Genomic DNA, 13,836 nt, shown 5'->3' with positions numbered 1-13,836 from the left:
AGGGTTGCCCAAGCTCCCTCCCAGAGCCTGGGGCCACTTACCCACAGCTGTCCCACGTGCCGCGCACAGGACAGCACACGGCCAGCAGGACAATGAGGACATGCAGAAAATCCATCGCTGCCAGCGACATGTGGCAGTTGTAAGGACGAGGGCTTGTCGCCACCAGTACGGCTGCCGTCGTACTGCCCGCAGGATTCCCGTTGCCTGGGGTTCCCTTGGACGTGGGGCTGATGTCACAGAGTGCCCGGTTCCGGGTGCTGGGCGTGGTGGTGTCGGGGGGGTGGGGGTGGAGGGGGAGGGGAGGCAATAGGAGGGGTTCCAAGCAGGAGTGGAGGCAGAAGCTGGGATCGCACACCCCGACAGAGCCCCGTGCAATGCCCTGCTTGCGCTGCGCCATCAGGGTGGGCAGGCCCCGTGGCAGGCAGCGGCGCCTGGCTCCCAGCTCTGCCTGTTAACAGCTCACAGGACAAAAGCGAGCATGGCCTCGCAGCCTCTTTGCGAAGTTCCCTGCCGCCCTGCTCTCTGCAGCCCTGTGCCACCGTCTCCTTCCCAATAAAGAGACACCAGAGAGCGGGGCTACTACAGGCAGCACGCGCATGCCTGGGTGTCCAAGAGCCAATCTCTCTTACGGCTGCGGCCGGCAACAGTGCTGGGCAAGCCAAATAAGCCACGCGTACCCCAGCACTGTCAACCTTGCTGCACAAAGCACAGTGAAACGCAGGCGCAGCACAGTCCTGGCTGGCTATGTCAGCCACAGCAACGCCCTCTGGCAGGCTTCGTGTCCTTGCTGCCTATGAGCTCGATTGCGGTTCTGGGGGCACACCGAGCAGGGCACTTGTGGCAAGGACAAGCAAGGTGAAATTCTCGAGAGAGAAGGATGCTCCTGCTCTCAGCCGTACGTGCCATTGTTGTCCATGGCTTTGGTAAATCCTGCATCAGCCTTGTCTCGTGCGTCTGCCTTCTGCCGCTGTCTGGCGGAGCCTTGCTCACCTGCTGGAGTGCAGGAGAAAAGCAGGAGCCAGGCACGTGCATTACGGTTGCGCAGCAGGGCTAGGTCCCTGGAGGGTAGAGGGCAGTGGCTTGAAGGATGGCAGCCCCAAAGCTTGTGAGAGGTGCGGCAGCTCCCTGCTGCCATCCTGGCTTGTGTGGCGAGGCGTAAGGCACAGAGCGGAGGGAGCAACCGGGTCCCGAGGAGGAGGACCACGCAGGCTCTGCCTGAAAGCGGAAGAGCTGCTCTCAAGGCGCTTGAGGCGCAGCCCGGCTTCCTAGGCCCCAGAACCGGGCCTCCAAGCAAGCGGGCTCAAGGCTGCTTTGTGTTTTGAAAAGGGACCTGCTGCCGGCTCCCATGGGTCTGCTGAGAGCAGGCAGAAGGCGGCCTTGGAGAAGACAACTTGTGTGCTGGGGAAACTCTGCTCTTCCAGCACCATGTTTGGCAGGTGGCTAGCGGGGAATGCCGTCAGAGGTGGCCACGCTTCACAGCTGCTTGAAGGAAGAGCTTGGGGTGACTTGGAGGAGAGGACTCTGGCAGGGACAGCAGTAGCCAGGCAAGCCCGTCCAGTAATGGCACGCAAGTCCGAGGTGACCTAGCTAAGAGCACCCAAAGACCGCGTGTGTTGACAGATGGGGCAAACCTGGGAGCATGGCGGGGCAAAAGAAGCGGGGTTGGCCCCGTTTCTGGGAGGAGAGCAGGGCTGAGAAAGGGAGGAGCCAGGGAAGGTGAGGGGCACGTATAAGGATGGCAATTGGAGAGCAGGGGGGATCGAGGAGACTGTCACACAGAAGCAAAGTGCTGGCTGCTTCGCTTGCCTGAGCCCTGTGCCTGATCACCACAGAACCCGCTGGCCTCTTTTGGAGAGCCACCCCAAAGCCCTTCCTGTGTGGGACCACTCTGCACCTGCTGCGCGGTGGGTCCCCAGGCCTGGCTGCTAGCAAAGGCCGACGGCAAGACACGCCACAGGCAGCCAGTGCTTGGAAAGCCACAGTGTCTCGGGCCAGCTGCTGCTGGGAGCCCTGTGTGTGTGCGCAACTCACTAGTGAACCTGAAGCTGGACGAGGTGACAAGCAAGAGGGGAGAGAGAGCCTTTCAGGCATGTGGATGGCCTGTGGCTGCAGCCAACGTGCTTGCTCATCCCCAGCATCTCCACCTTGCAAGAGGACCAGGCCTGCCAGCCACTGGCCACCTCTCCACCTCCTGGAGGCAGGAAGGACTTGCAGGTGCTTGAGCATGCATGCCTGTGGTGACGCAAGTCGGTAGGGACTCCAAAACTCCCTATCTGCGTGGCTGGGTTCAGGCAAAATGGCTCTTCCTTGTTTTTAAGTATTGCTTATATATCTTAGATAGTACATGTGTCACATGCTGGTAGGCTTTCTGTCTTCTTTTTCTTCCTTGCTATTTGCTGTTGCTGCATGTGCCGGTATGCTGCGGTTTTATGTTCCGGGTTTTCACATGCTGTTCACATGCTTGACGTTTTTGTGGCTGTCTTAAAGGTACACGACTAAGCCTTCAAAGTCAACTTGCTCATGTGCAGACCCCTACATGTGCCCTCACCTAGGCACGCCCCCCCTGCGGGAGCTGCAGAAGGGCCTGCCTCTGAAGCTGTGTAGGACCGTCCTCCTCTTGCTCTGCGCTTGGTCCCCGGCAAGCCATGGTGCTGCAGCTCCCAGCTCTGTTCCCACCCATGGCTGCAGGGCACGCCTCCGGCTGAACTGGGATCTCTGGAAACAAGGGCATGCCCTTTGCTTCCTCTCGATCATGCAGTGAAAGGAACACTTATGGCTCTGCGGATGATGCTGGAGCATGCTCCCTCCCGGCACAAGTCCGGCTTTCTGTCAAGAGGCCTCAGGCGTACCTCGTACCACAGAGCGCAAGGTCCACTCCCCTGCACTCCTAGCAGGCTTGGTAACATCCCCTACACACAGCTTGCTCCCCCAGCACTGCCATAGTCAGAGGTGTCACCAAGCCGAAGGCGCCGCGGAGCTCTCAGGCTGAGCGTGGTCAGTTGTGGGCAGAAGGGGGTCTGCTGGCTCCGCAACAGGGGTCCTGTGTGGAGAAACCCAAGGGGATGGAGCGGCCAGAGGGCATGCTGTGGGAAGCAGCAGGGCCAAGGTCACCCGTGCAGCCACAAACCTGAAGAAGAGCCTGGCACAGGACCAGGCAGAGCCTGCAGGCAGTCATACGGGAGCCCCGATACTACAGCCAGTAGGTGACCAGGGAGCGGGGGACAGCCAAGCAGCAGCAGCTGCTTTGCTCCCCGCTCAAAGCTACTGGCGCTCCCTCCAGCCACGGCAGCTGTAGGCTTGGGCTTGGCAACATGGCGCAGCTGTGAAAGCAGAGCAGCCTGGGGAAGCCCAGGAACTCCGCGGCATAAGCAAAGGCCCAAGCTCGTGGATCTGCCCTGACCCCCAGCTGGCCGTGAGAGTCCACTTTCAAGTTTGCTTGCGCCTCGTCCAGAAGCACCCGGGGTTCCCACCAGGAGCCGGCCTAAGGCATTCTCTGCTTCCAGGTGCCACCCCCAAGGCCCCGAGCCCTGCAATGACCTGCCTTCCCTTCTTCCACTCTGTCCTCATGCTTCTCTCAGAGCGGGCAGAGCTTCAGCCCTTTGCAGTGACCCTTTGTGCCCGACGTGGCAGCCCGCCTCCTTCGGCAGGTGCCGGGCGCGGACGTCCTTGCCTTGCACAGGAGACTGAAGTGGACTGGCGCGTGGTTAGCCGTGCAGACAGAAACACTTTATTGCGAGAAGTCAGCCAGCTTCATTCTGCCCTTGCGAGGAGCGCGGGCAGGACAGAGCAGGCCTTTGACACGGAGGTTGCCTTTGCTTCAGCAGGCATTGCCCCAGCGGGAAGCGGTGGTGGTGCGCTGCAGCCTGCCCTGGACCCTCTTCATCGTGCTGCTCCAAGCTGTTTCCCCCTTAGGTACTGCAGGAGCTCCTGCAGCCGAGTAAAGAAGTCCAGCAGCTTCTGGACTGGAAACGGGCAGGGTGTAAACCTGCCCGCTTCTGTTGGCCTTGGCCTTGGCCTTGGCCTCTGGACGGGGGTGTAGGTGAAGACCGGCTGTGGCCTTGCAGTAGTCGTTACTGCTGGGCGCAGGCCCATCTGCGCCAGGATCCAGTCGTAGAAGTGCTGGGTGGAGGTGTAGACGCCGGGCTTCCTTGCTCTCGCACAGCCCGTCCCCCAGCTGGTCACACCAACAAGCCAGAAGTAGTCCGCGCGCTTGTCTTGGCACACGAGAGGCCCACCGCTGTCCCCCTGCAGCGCAGGAGAGAGGATGAAGGGGTTGTTGGGTGGCCAGCGTCAGCCCGGTGGCGGGCTCCTTCTCTCTCACAGCACCTGCCAGAGCTGTATGGAGTGGCCAGGCAAGCTCTGTAGAAGCTTGCCTGGCAGGGGGCGGTGGGCTTGCAAGGCAGGGCTCGCTCTCACTGCGGCACGGTGATGCTGCAGGTGTAGGCAGACGGCTGTGTCAGGCTTGGGATGGTGGAGCTCTGGGCTGCCAAGGGCACCGGGTGGGCCTTCCAGGCAGAGTGTCAGGCCTCTGGGACAAGGCGGGCAGGCCCTGGGCAAGGGCCTTCCCGTGGGGAAGGGCGGGGGAAGGCCCTCATCGGTGGGGACCCAGCCATGGGAGTGTGAGTGGCCAGCAAAAGGCCGTGAGTGACGGCACACGTTTGGGCGGTTGTGGCGGGGCTGCCTGTGCTGCCGGGGCTTGGCTCGTAGCACACTCCTACCTGGCAGGTGTCGATGCCGCCCTGCGGGTAGCCAGCACAGATGTTGTGGGTGTGGATGGCCCCTCTGTACCACCCACTGCTGTTACAGACCCTGGCATCGATGAGGTGGACCTGGGCCTCCTGCAGCGCGTATGCCGATGCTCCAGCTGTGAAGAGCACAGAAAGGAATGAACACCCAGCAGCTCACTGCCAGTTCTCCTCCCCCTGTCTGGCGGGCTGAAGGCTTATCCCGGGGCTTGGCTTTGCATGCGGAGAGGCGTTGGACCGCTCTTTCCTTTCTGCCTTGCTCTGGGGGAATGGCTCAGGCCCATCTCCTTAAGAGGCATACGTCCCCACAGCCTGACTCTGGCTTTCGCCTCTGCCATCAGGAAGCGCAACCTGCCTCCCCAAGCTGGCCAAGCTTGCACTCGCGCCGCCACTAGGTTTTGGCAACTCACCTCTTGCATTCCTGGCACCCCAGCCACTGACGTAGCAGGCTGTCAGCTCTGAGACTCTCAGCGAGGCGTCAGGCACACAGGCAAGCTGTACGTAGCTGTTGCACTGGACAGGCTGGTCCAGTTCCAGCAAGGCAATGTCGTTCCTCTGCGTGACATTCCTGTAGTGCTGGTGAACCAGCAGCTGCCTGACGTTGCGCACCTGAGCCTCAGGGCCCAGCTGAGTCAGCTGGGTGACACCGAGCACCACGCGCAAGGCGGTGATGTACCTGCAAGGCAGATGGAGAGAGGGCTCAGAGGGAGCGCAGCCACATGCTGCAGCAGCCTGGCACTTGCCCTGCCTTCTGCTTGGCAAGGGAGAGAGGCAAGCAGCGCTAGGGAGGCTGCGACTGCCCTGGCGTGCCTTGGGCTCAAGCAGTGTCCAGCTGGAGGCTGCTGGCAAGCAGTGGCACGCGAGCCCAGCCTTCTCCTGCGCAAGCCTCTCGGCGGGGCTCCGGAGTGCCCAGGCACTGGGCGTATACTGCAGGGCAACGGGATGGCAGTAGCACGTGCTCCTGCGCTCAGGGCACCTGCTAGTGTTGTGGGGCTAGCCCCGACCCCTGGTCCTCCTTACCTGACCTCGATGAAGCAGTGGGCTGCTGTGAGGACCCACTGTGGGCTGATGAGGGAGCCCCCGCAGATGTGCGCCGTGCCTCCTTCCAAGAGAGCCTGGATGCTGACGATCCAGGGCCAGGCCCCTGGCTGGGCATCTGTGCCACCCACGACGCGCGACATGCCGTAGTGCAAAGCCATGGGCCGAAGGCCGCAGCTCCCTCTGTAACCAGAAACTCCTTACTGTGCTGCTGGATGGCTTGCGCCGTTGCGGCTGAAGGCCAGCTGTCTTCCCTCCCCACACGGCATGGCCAGAAGGGCCGAGGAAACCCGTGGGGCGTGCGCCCGCTCCCCTCGCCCCGCTTTCTGCTTCAGCCCGTGGACCAGTTGTGCCGGCAGCCCGGGAGCTGGCAAGGAGCTGAGCCTCCCAGACGGCCTTCAAGAACCTGTGGGGTGGCCATGGGGGACAAGCAGGCCCCCTCCAGTGAAGCCCACAAGGGTTGCCCAAGCTCCCTCCCAGAGCCTGGGGCCACTTACCCACAGCTGTCCCACGTGCCGCGCACAGGACAGCACACGGCCAGCAGGACAATGAGGACATGCAGAAAATCCATCGCTGCCAGCGACATGTGGCAGTTGTAAGGACGAGGGCTTGTCGCCACCAGTACGGCTGCCGTCGTACTGCCCGCAGGATTCCCGTTGCCTGGGGTTCCCTTGGACGTGGGGCTGATGTCACAGAGTGCCCGGTTCCGGGTGCTGGGCGTGGTGGTGTCGGGGGGGGTGGGGGTGGAGGGGGAGGGGAGGCAATAGGAGGGGTTCCAAGCAGGAGTGGAGGCAGAAGCTGGGATCGCACACCCCGACAGAGCCCCGTGCAATGCCCTGCTTGCGCTGCGCCATCAGGGTGGGCAGGCCCCGTGGCAGGCAGCGGCGCCTGGCTCCCAGCTCTGCCTGTTAACAGCTCACAGGACAAAAGCGAGCATGGCCTCGCAGCCTCTTTGCGAAGTTCCCTGCCGCCCTGCTCTCTGCAGCCCTGTGCCACCGTCTCCTTCCCAATAAAGAGACACCAGAGAGCGGGGCTACTACAGGCAGCACGCGCATGCCTGGGTGTCCAAGAGCCAATCTCTCTTACGGCTGCGGCCGGCAACAGTGCTGGGCAAGCCAAATAAGCCACGCGTACCCCAGCACTGTCAACCTTGCTGCACAAAGCACAGTGAAACGCAGGCGCAGCACAGTCCTGGCTGGCTATGTCAGCCACAGCAACGCCCTCTGGCAGGCTTCGTGTCCTTGCTGCCTATGAGCTCGATTGCCGTTCTGGGGGCACACCGAGCAGGGCACTTGTGGCAAGGACAAGCAAGGTGAAATTCTCGAGAGAGAAGGATGCTCCTGCTCTCAGCCGTACGTGCCATTGTTGTCCATGGCTTTGGTAAATCCTGCATCAGCCTTGTCTCGTGCGTCTGCCTTCTGCCGCTGTCTGGCGGAGCCTTGCTCACCTGCTGGAGTGCAGGAGAAAAGCAGGAGCCAGGCACGTGCATTACGGTTGCGCAGCAGGGCTAGGTCCCTGGAGGGTAGAGGGCAGTGGCTTGAAGGATGGCAGCCCCAAAGCTTGTGAGAGGTGCGGCAGCTCCCTGCTGCCATCCTGGCTTGTGTGGCGAGGCGTAAGGCACAGAGCGGAGGGAGCAACCGGGTCCCGAGGAGGAGGACCACGCAGGCTCTGCCTGAAAGCGGAAGAGCTGCTCTCAAGGCGCTTGAGGCGCAGCCCGGCTTCCTAGGCCCCAGAACCGGGCCTCCAAGCAAGCGGGCTCAAGGCTGCTTTGTGTTTTGAAAAGGGACCTGCTCCCGGCTCCCATGGGTCTGCTGAGAGCAGGCAGAAGGCGGCCTTGGAGAAGACAACTTGTGTGCTGGGGAAACTCTGCTCTTCCAGCACCATGTTTGGCAGGTGGCTAGCGGGGAATGCCGTCAGAGGTGGCCACGCTTCACAGCTGCTTGAAGGAAGAGCTTGGGGTGACTTGGAGGAGAGGACTCTGGCAGGGACAGCAGTAGCCAGGCAAGCCCGTCCAGTAATGGCACGCAAGTCCGAGGTGACCTAGCTAAGAGCACCCAAAGACCGCGTGTGTTGACAGATGGGGCAAACCTGGGAGCATGGCGGGGCAAAAGAAGCGGGGTTGGCCCCGTTTCTGGGAGGAGAGCAGGGCTGAGAAAGGGAGGAGCCAGGGAAGGTGAGGGGCACGTATAAGGATGGCAATTGGAGAGCAGGGGGGATCGAGGAGACTGTCACACAGAAGCAAAGTGCTGGCTGCTTCGCTTGCCTGAGCCCTGTGCCTGATCACCACAGAACCCGCTGGCCTCTTTTGGAGAGCCACCCCAAAGCCCTTCCTGTGTGGGACCACTCTGCACCTGCTGCGCGGTGGGTCCCCAGGCCTGGCTGCTAGCAAAGGCCGACGGCAAGACACGCCACAGGCAGCCAGTGCTTGGAAAGCCACAGTGTCTCGGGCCAGCTGCTGCTGGGAGCCCTGTGTGTGTGCGCAACTCACTAGTGAACCTGAAGCTGGACGAGGTGACAAGCAAGAGGGGAGAGAGAGCCTTTCAGGCATGTGGATGGCCTGTGGCTGCAGCCAACGTGCTTGCTCATCCCCAGCATCTCCACCTTGCAAGAGGACCAGGCCTGCCAGCCACTGGCCACCTCTCCACCTCCTGGAGGCAGGAAGGACTTGCAGGTGCTTGAGCATGCATGCCTGTGGTGACGCAAGTCGGTAGGGACTCCAAAACTCCCTATCTGCGTGGCTGGGTTCAGGCAAAATGGCTCTTCCTTGTTTTTAAGTATTGCTTATATATCTTAGATAGTACATGTGTCACATGCTGGTAGGCTTTCTGTCTTCTTTTTCTTCCTTGCTATTTGCTGTTGCTGCATGTGCCGGTATGCTGCGGTTTTATGTTCCGGGTTTTCACATGCTGTTCACATGCTTGACGTTTTTGTGGCTGTCTTAAAGGTACACGACTAAGCCTTCAAAGTCAACTTGCTCATGTGCAGACCCCTACATGTGCCCTCACCTAGGCACGCCCCCCCTGCGGGAGCTGCAGAAGGGCCTGCCTCTGAAGCTGTGTAGGACCGTCCTCCTCTTGCTCTGCGCTTGGTCCCCGGCAAGCCATGGTGCTGCAGCTCCCAGCTCTGTTCCCACCCATGGCTGCAGGGCACGCCTCCGGCTGAACTGGGATCTCTGGAAACAAGGGCATGCCCTTTGCTTCCTCTCGATCATGCAGTGAAAGGAACACTTATGGCTCTGCGGATGATGCTGGAGCATGCTCCCTCCCGGCACAAGTCCGGCTTTCTGTCAAGAGGCCTCAGGCGTACCTCGTACCACAGAGCGCAAGGTCCACTCCCCTGCACTCCTAGCAGGCTTGGTAACATCCCCTACACACAGCTTGCTCCCCCAGCACTGCCATAGTCAGAGGTGTCACCAAGCCGAAGGCGCCGCGGAGCTCTCAGGCTGAGCGTGGTCAGTTGTGGGCAGAAGGGGGTCTGCTGGCTCCGCAACAGGGGTCCTGTGTGGAGAAACCCAAGGGGATGGAGCGGCCAGAGGGCATGCTGTGGGAAGCAGCAGGGCCAAGGTCACCCGTGCAGCCACAAACCTGAAGAAGAGCCTGGCACAGGACCAGGCAGAGCCTGCAGGCAGTCATACGGGAGCCCCGATACTACAGCCAGTAGGTGACCAGGGAGCGGGGGACAGCCAAGCAGCAGCAGCTGCTTTGCTCCCCGCTCAAAGCTACTGGCGCTCCCTCCAGCCACGGCAGCTGTAGGCTTGGGCTTGGCAACATGGCGCAGCTGTGAAAGCAGAGCAGCCTGGGGAAGCCCAGGAACTCCGCGGCATAAGCAAAGGCCCAAGCTCGTGGATCTGCCCTGACCCCCAGCTGGCCGTGAGAGTCCACTTTCAAGTTTGCTTGCGCCTCGTCCAGAAGCACCCGGGGTTCCCACCAGGAGCCGGCCTAAGGCATTCTCTGCTTCCAGGTGCCACCCCCAAGGCCCCGAGCCCTGCAATGACCTGCCTTCCCTTCTTCCACTCTGTCCTCATGCTTCTCTCAGAGCGGGCAGAGCTTCAGCCCTTTGCAGTGACCCTTTGTGCCCGACGTGGCAGCCCGCCTCCTTCGGCAGGTGCCGGGCGCGGACGTCCTTGCCTTGCACAGGAGACTGAAGTGGACTGGCGCGTGGTTAGCCGTGCAGACAGAAACACTTTATTGCGAGAAGTCAGCCAGCTTCATTCTGCCCTTGCGAGGAGCGCGGGCAGGACAGAGCAGGCCTTTGACACGGAGGTTGCCTTTGCTTCAGCAGGCATTGCCCCAGCGGGAAGCGGTGGTGGTGCGCTGCAGCCTGCCCTGGACCCTCTTCATCGTGCTGCTCCAAGCTGTTTCCCCCTTAGGTACTGCAGGAGCTCCTGCAGCCGAGTAAAGAAGTCCAGCAGCTTCTGGACTGGAAACGGGCAGGGTGTAAACCTGCCCGCTTCTGTTGGCCTTGGCCTTGGCCTTGGCCTCTGGACGGGGGTGTAGGTGAAGACCGGCTGTGGCCTTGCAGTAGTCGTTACTGCTGGGCGCAGGCCCATCTGCGCCAGGATCCAGTCGTAGAAGTGCTGGGTGGAGGTGTAGACGCCGGGCTTCCTTGCTCTCGCACAGCCCGTCCCCCAGCTGGTCACACCAACAAGCCAGAAGTAGTCCGCGCGCTTGTCTTGGCACACGAGAGGCCCACCGCTGTCCCCCTGCAGCGCAGGAGAGAGGATGAAGGGGTTGTTGGGTGGCCAGCGTCAGCCCGGTGGCGGGCTCCTTCTCTCTCACAGCACCTGCCAGAGCTGTATGGAGTGGCCAGGCAAGCTCTGTAGAAGCTTGCCTGGCAGGGGGCGGTGGGCTTGCAAGGCAGGGCTCGCTCTCACTGCGGCACGGTGATGCTGCAGGTGTAGGCAGACGGCTGTGTCAGGCTTGGGATGGTGGAGCTCTGGGCTGCCAAGGGCACCGGGTGGGCCTTCCAGGCAGAGTGTCAGGCCTCTGGGACAAGGCGGGCAGGCCCTGGGCAAGGGCCTTCCCGTGGGGAAGGGCGGGGGAAGGCCCTCATCGGTGGGGACCCAGCCATGGGAGTGTGAGTGGCCAGCAAAAGGCCGTGAGTGACGGCACACGTTTGGGCGGTTGTGGCGGGGCTGCCTGTGCTGCCGGGGCTTGGCTCGTAGCACACTCCTACCTGGCAGGTGTCGATGCCGCCCTGCGGGTAGCCAGCACAGATGTTGTGGGTGTGGATGGCCCCTCTGTACCACCCGCTGCTGTTACAGACCCTGGCATCGATGAGGTGGACCTGGGCCTCCTGCAGCGCGTATGCCGATGCTCCAGCTGTGAAGAGCACAGAAAGGAATGAACACCCAGCAGCTCACTGCCAGTTCTCCTCCCCCTGTCTGGCGGGCTGAAGGCTTATCCCGGGGCTTGGCTTTGCATGCGGAGAGGCGTTGGACCGCTCTTTCCTTTCTGCCTTGCTCTGGGGGAATGGCTCAGGCCCATCTCCTTAAGAGGCATACGTCCCCACAGCCTGACTCTGGCTTTCGCCTCTGCCATCAGGAAGCGCAACCTGCCTCCCCAAGCTGGCCAAGCTTGCACTCGCGCCGCCACTAGGTTTTGGCAACTCACCTCTTGCATTCCTGGCACCCCAGCCACTGACGTAGCAGGCTGTCAGCTCTGAGACTCTCAGCGAGGCGTCAGGCACACAGGCAAGCTGTACGTAGCTGTTGCACTGGACAGGCTGGTCCAGTTCCAGCAAGGCAATGTCGTTCCTCTGCGTGACATTCCTGTAGTGCTGGTGAACCAGCAGCTGCCTGACGTTGCGCACCTGAGCCTCAGGGCCCAGCTGAGTCAGCTGGGTGACACCGAGCACCACGCGCAAGGCGGTGATGTACCTGCAAGGCAGATGGAGAGAGGGCTCAGAGGGAGCGCAGCCACATGCTGCAGCAGCCTGGCACTTGCCCTGCCTTCTGCTTGGCAAGGGAGAGAGGCAAGCAGCGCTAGGGAGGCTGCGACTGCCCTGGCGTGCCTTGGGCTCAAGCAGTGTCCAGCTGGAGGCTGCTGGCAAGCAGTGGCACGCGAGCCCAGCCTTCTCCTGCGCAAGCCTCTCGGCGGGGCTCCGGAGTGCCCAGGCACTGGGCGTATACTGCAGGGCAACGGGATGGCAGTAGCACGTGCTCCTGCGCTCAGGGCACCTGCTAGTGTTGTGGGGCTAGCCCCGACCCCTGGTCCTCCTTACCTGACCTCGATGAAGCAGTGGGCTGCTGTGAGGACCCACTGTGGGCTGATGAGGGAGCCCCCGCAGATGTGCGCCGTGCCTCCTTCCAAGAGAGCCTGGATGCTGACGATCCAGGGCCAGGCCCCTGGCTGGGCATCTGTGCCACCCACGACGCGCGACATGCCGTAGTGCAAAGCCATGGGCCGAAGGCCGCAGCTCCCTCTGTAACCAGAAACTCCTTACTGTGCTGCTGGATGGCTTGCGCCGTTGCGGCTGAAGGCCAGCTGTCTTCCCTCCCCACACGGCATGGCCAGAAGGGCCGAGGAAACCCGTGGGGCGTGCGCCCGCTCCCCTCGCCCCGCTTTCTGCTTCAGCCCGTGGACCAGTTGTGCCGGCAGCCCAGGAGCTGGCAAGGAGCTGAGCCTCCCAGACGGCCTTCAAGAACCTGTGGGGTGGCCATGGGGGACAAGCAGGCCCCCTCCAGTGAAGCCCACAAGGGTTGCCCAAGCTCCCTCCCAGAGCCTGGGGCCACTTACCCACAGCTGTCCCACGTGCCGCGCACAGGACAGCACACGGCCAGCAGGACAATGAGGACATGCAGAAAATCCATCGCTGCCAGCGACATGTGGCAGTTGTAAGGACGAGGGCTTGTCGCCACCAGTACGGCTGCCGTCGTACTGCCCGCAGGATTCCCGTTGCCTGGGGTTCCCTTGGACGTGGGGCTGATGTCACAGAGTGCCCGGTTCCGGGTGCTGGGCGTGGTGGTGTCGGGGGGTGGGGGTGGAGGGGGAGGGGAGGCAATAGGAGGGGTTCCAAGCAGGAGTGGAGGCAGAAGCTGGGATCGCACACCCCGACAGAGCCCCGTGCAATGCCCTGCTTGCGCTGCGCCATCAGGGTGGGCAGGCCCCGTGGCAGGCAGCGGCGCCTGGCTCCCAGCTCTGCCTGTTAACAGCTCACAGGACAAAAGCGAGCATGGCCTCGCAGCCTCTTTGCGAAGTTCCCTGCCGCCCTGCTCTCTGCAGCCCTGTGCCACCGTCTCCTTCCCAATAAAGAGACACCAGAGAGCGGGGCTACTACAGGCAGCACGCGCATGCCTGGGTGTCCAAGAGCCAATCTCTCTTACGGCTGCGGCCGGCAACAGTGCTGGGCAAGCCAAATAAGCCACGCGTACCCCAGCACTGTCAACCTTGCTGCACAAAGCACAGTGAAACGCAGGCGCAGCACAGTCCTGGCTGGCTATGTCAGCCACAGCAACGCCCTCTGGCAGGCTTCGTGTCCTTGCTGCCTATGAGCTCGATTGCGGTTCTGGGGGCACACCGAGCAGGGCACTTGTGGCAAGGACAAGCAAGGTGAAATTCTCGAGAGAGAAGGATGCTCCTGCTCTCAGCCGTACGTGCCATTGTTGTCCATGGCTTTGGTAAATCCTGCATCAGCCTTGTCTCGTGCGTCTGCCTTCTGCCGCTGTCTGGCGGAGCCTTGCTCACCTGCTGGAGTGCAGGAGAAAAGCAGGAGCCAGGCACGTGCATTACGGTTGCGCAGCAGGGCTAGGTCCCTGGAGGGTAGAGGGCAGTGGCTTGAAGGATGGCAGCCCCAAAGCTTGTGAGAGGTGCGGCAGCTCCCTGCTGCCATCCTGGCTTGTGTGGCGAGGCGTAAGGCACAGAGCGGAGGGAGCAACCGGGTCCCGAGGAGGAGGACCACGCAGGCTCTGCCTGAAAGCGGAAGAGCTGCTCTCAAGGCACTTGAGGCGCAGCCCGGCTTCCTAGGCCCCAGAACCGGGCCTCCAAGCAAGCGGGCTCAAGGCTGCTTTGTGTTTTGAAAAGGGACCTGCTGCCGGCTCCCATGGGTCTGCTGA

General features: G+C 62.2%; 2 protein-coding genes across 2 annotated transcripts; both read right to left on the bottom strand.

The window, feature by feature from the left end:
• Positions 1-3,004: 3,004 nt before the first annotated feature.
• On the bottom strand, positions 3,005-6,291 carry LOC129784778 (acrosin-like). Its single transcript, XM_055808717.1, has 4 exons — positions 5,766-6,291; positions 5,138-5,421; positions 4,719-4,858; positions 3,005-4,245 (listed from the first exon to the last, which is right to left on the bottom strand). The coding sequence occupies exons 1-4, from the start codon at positions 5,942-5,944 to the stop codon at positions 3,880-3,882; spliced, it is 969 nt and encodes a 322-aa protein (XP_055664692.1). The 5' UTR covers positions 5,945-6,291; the 3' UTR covers positions 3,005-3,879.
• Positions 6,292-9,244: 2,953 nt separating this feature from the next.
• Positions 9,245-12,360, bottom strand: LOC129784769 (acrosin-like). The gene is made up of 4 exons (XM_055808696.1): positions 12,006-12,360; positions 11,396-11,661; positions 10,959-11,104; positions 9,245-10,485 (listed from the first exon to the last, which is right to left on the bottom strand). The coding sequence occupies exons 1-4, from the start codon at positions 12,182-12,184 to the stop codon at positions 10,120-10,122; spliced, it is 957 nt and encodes a 318-aa protein (XP_055664671.1). The 5' UTR covers positions 12,185-12,360; the 3' UTR covers positions 9,245-10,119.
• Positions 12,361-13,836: the final 1,476 nt, after the last annotated feature.

The sequence above is a fragment of the Falco peregrinus genome, chromosome 6, assembly GCF_023634155.1.
Source record: "Falco peregrinus isolate bFalPer1 chromosome 6, bFalPer1.pri, whole genome shotgun sequence".
Lineage (NCBI taxonomy): Eukaryota > Metazoa > Chordata > Aves > Falconiformes > Falconidae > Falco > Falco peregrinus.
Note: the sequence above shows the minus strand (reverse complement) of the source record. Positions and strands in the feature narration are given on the sequence as shown.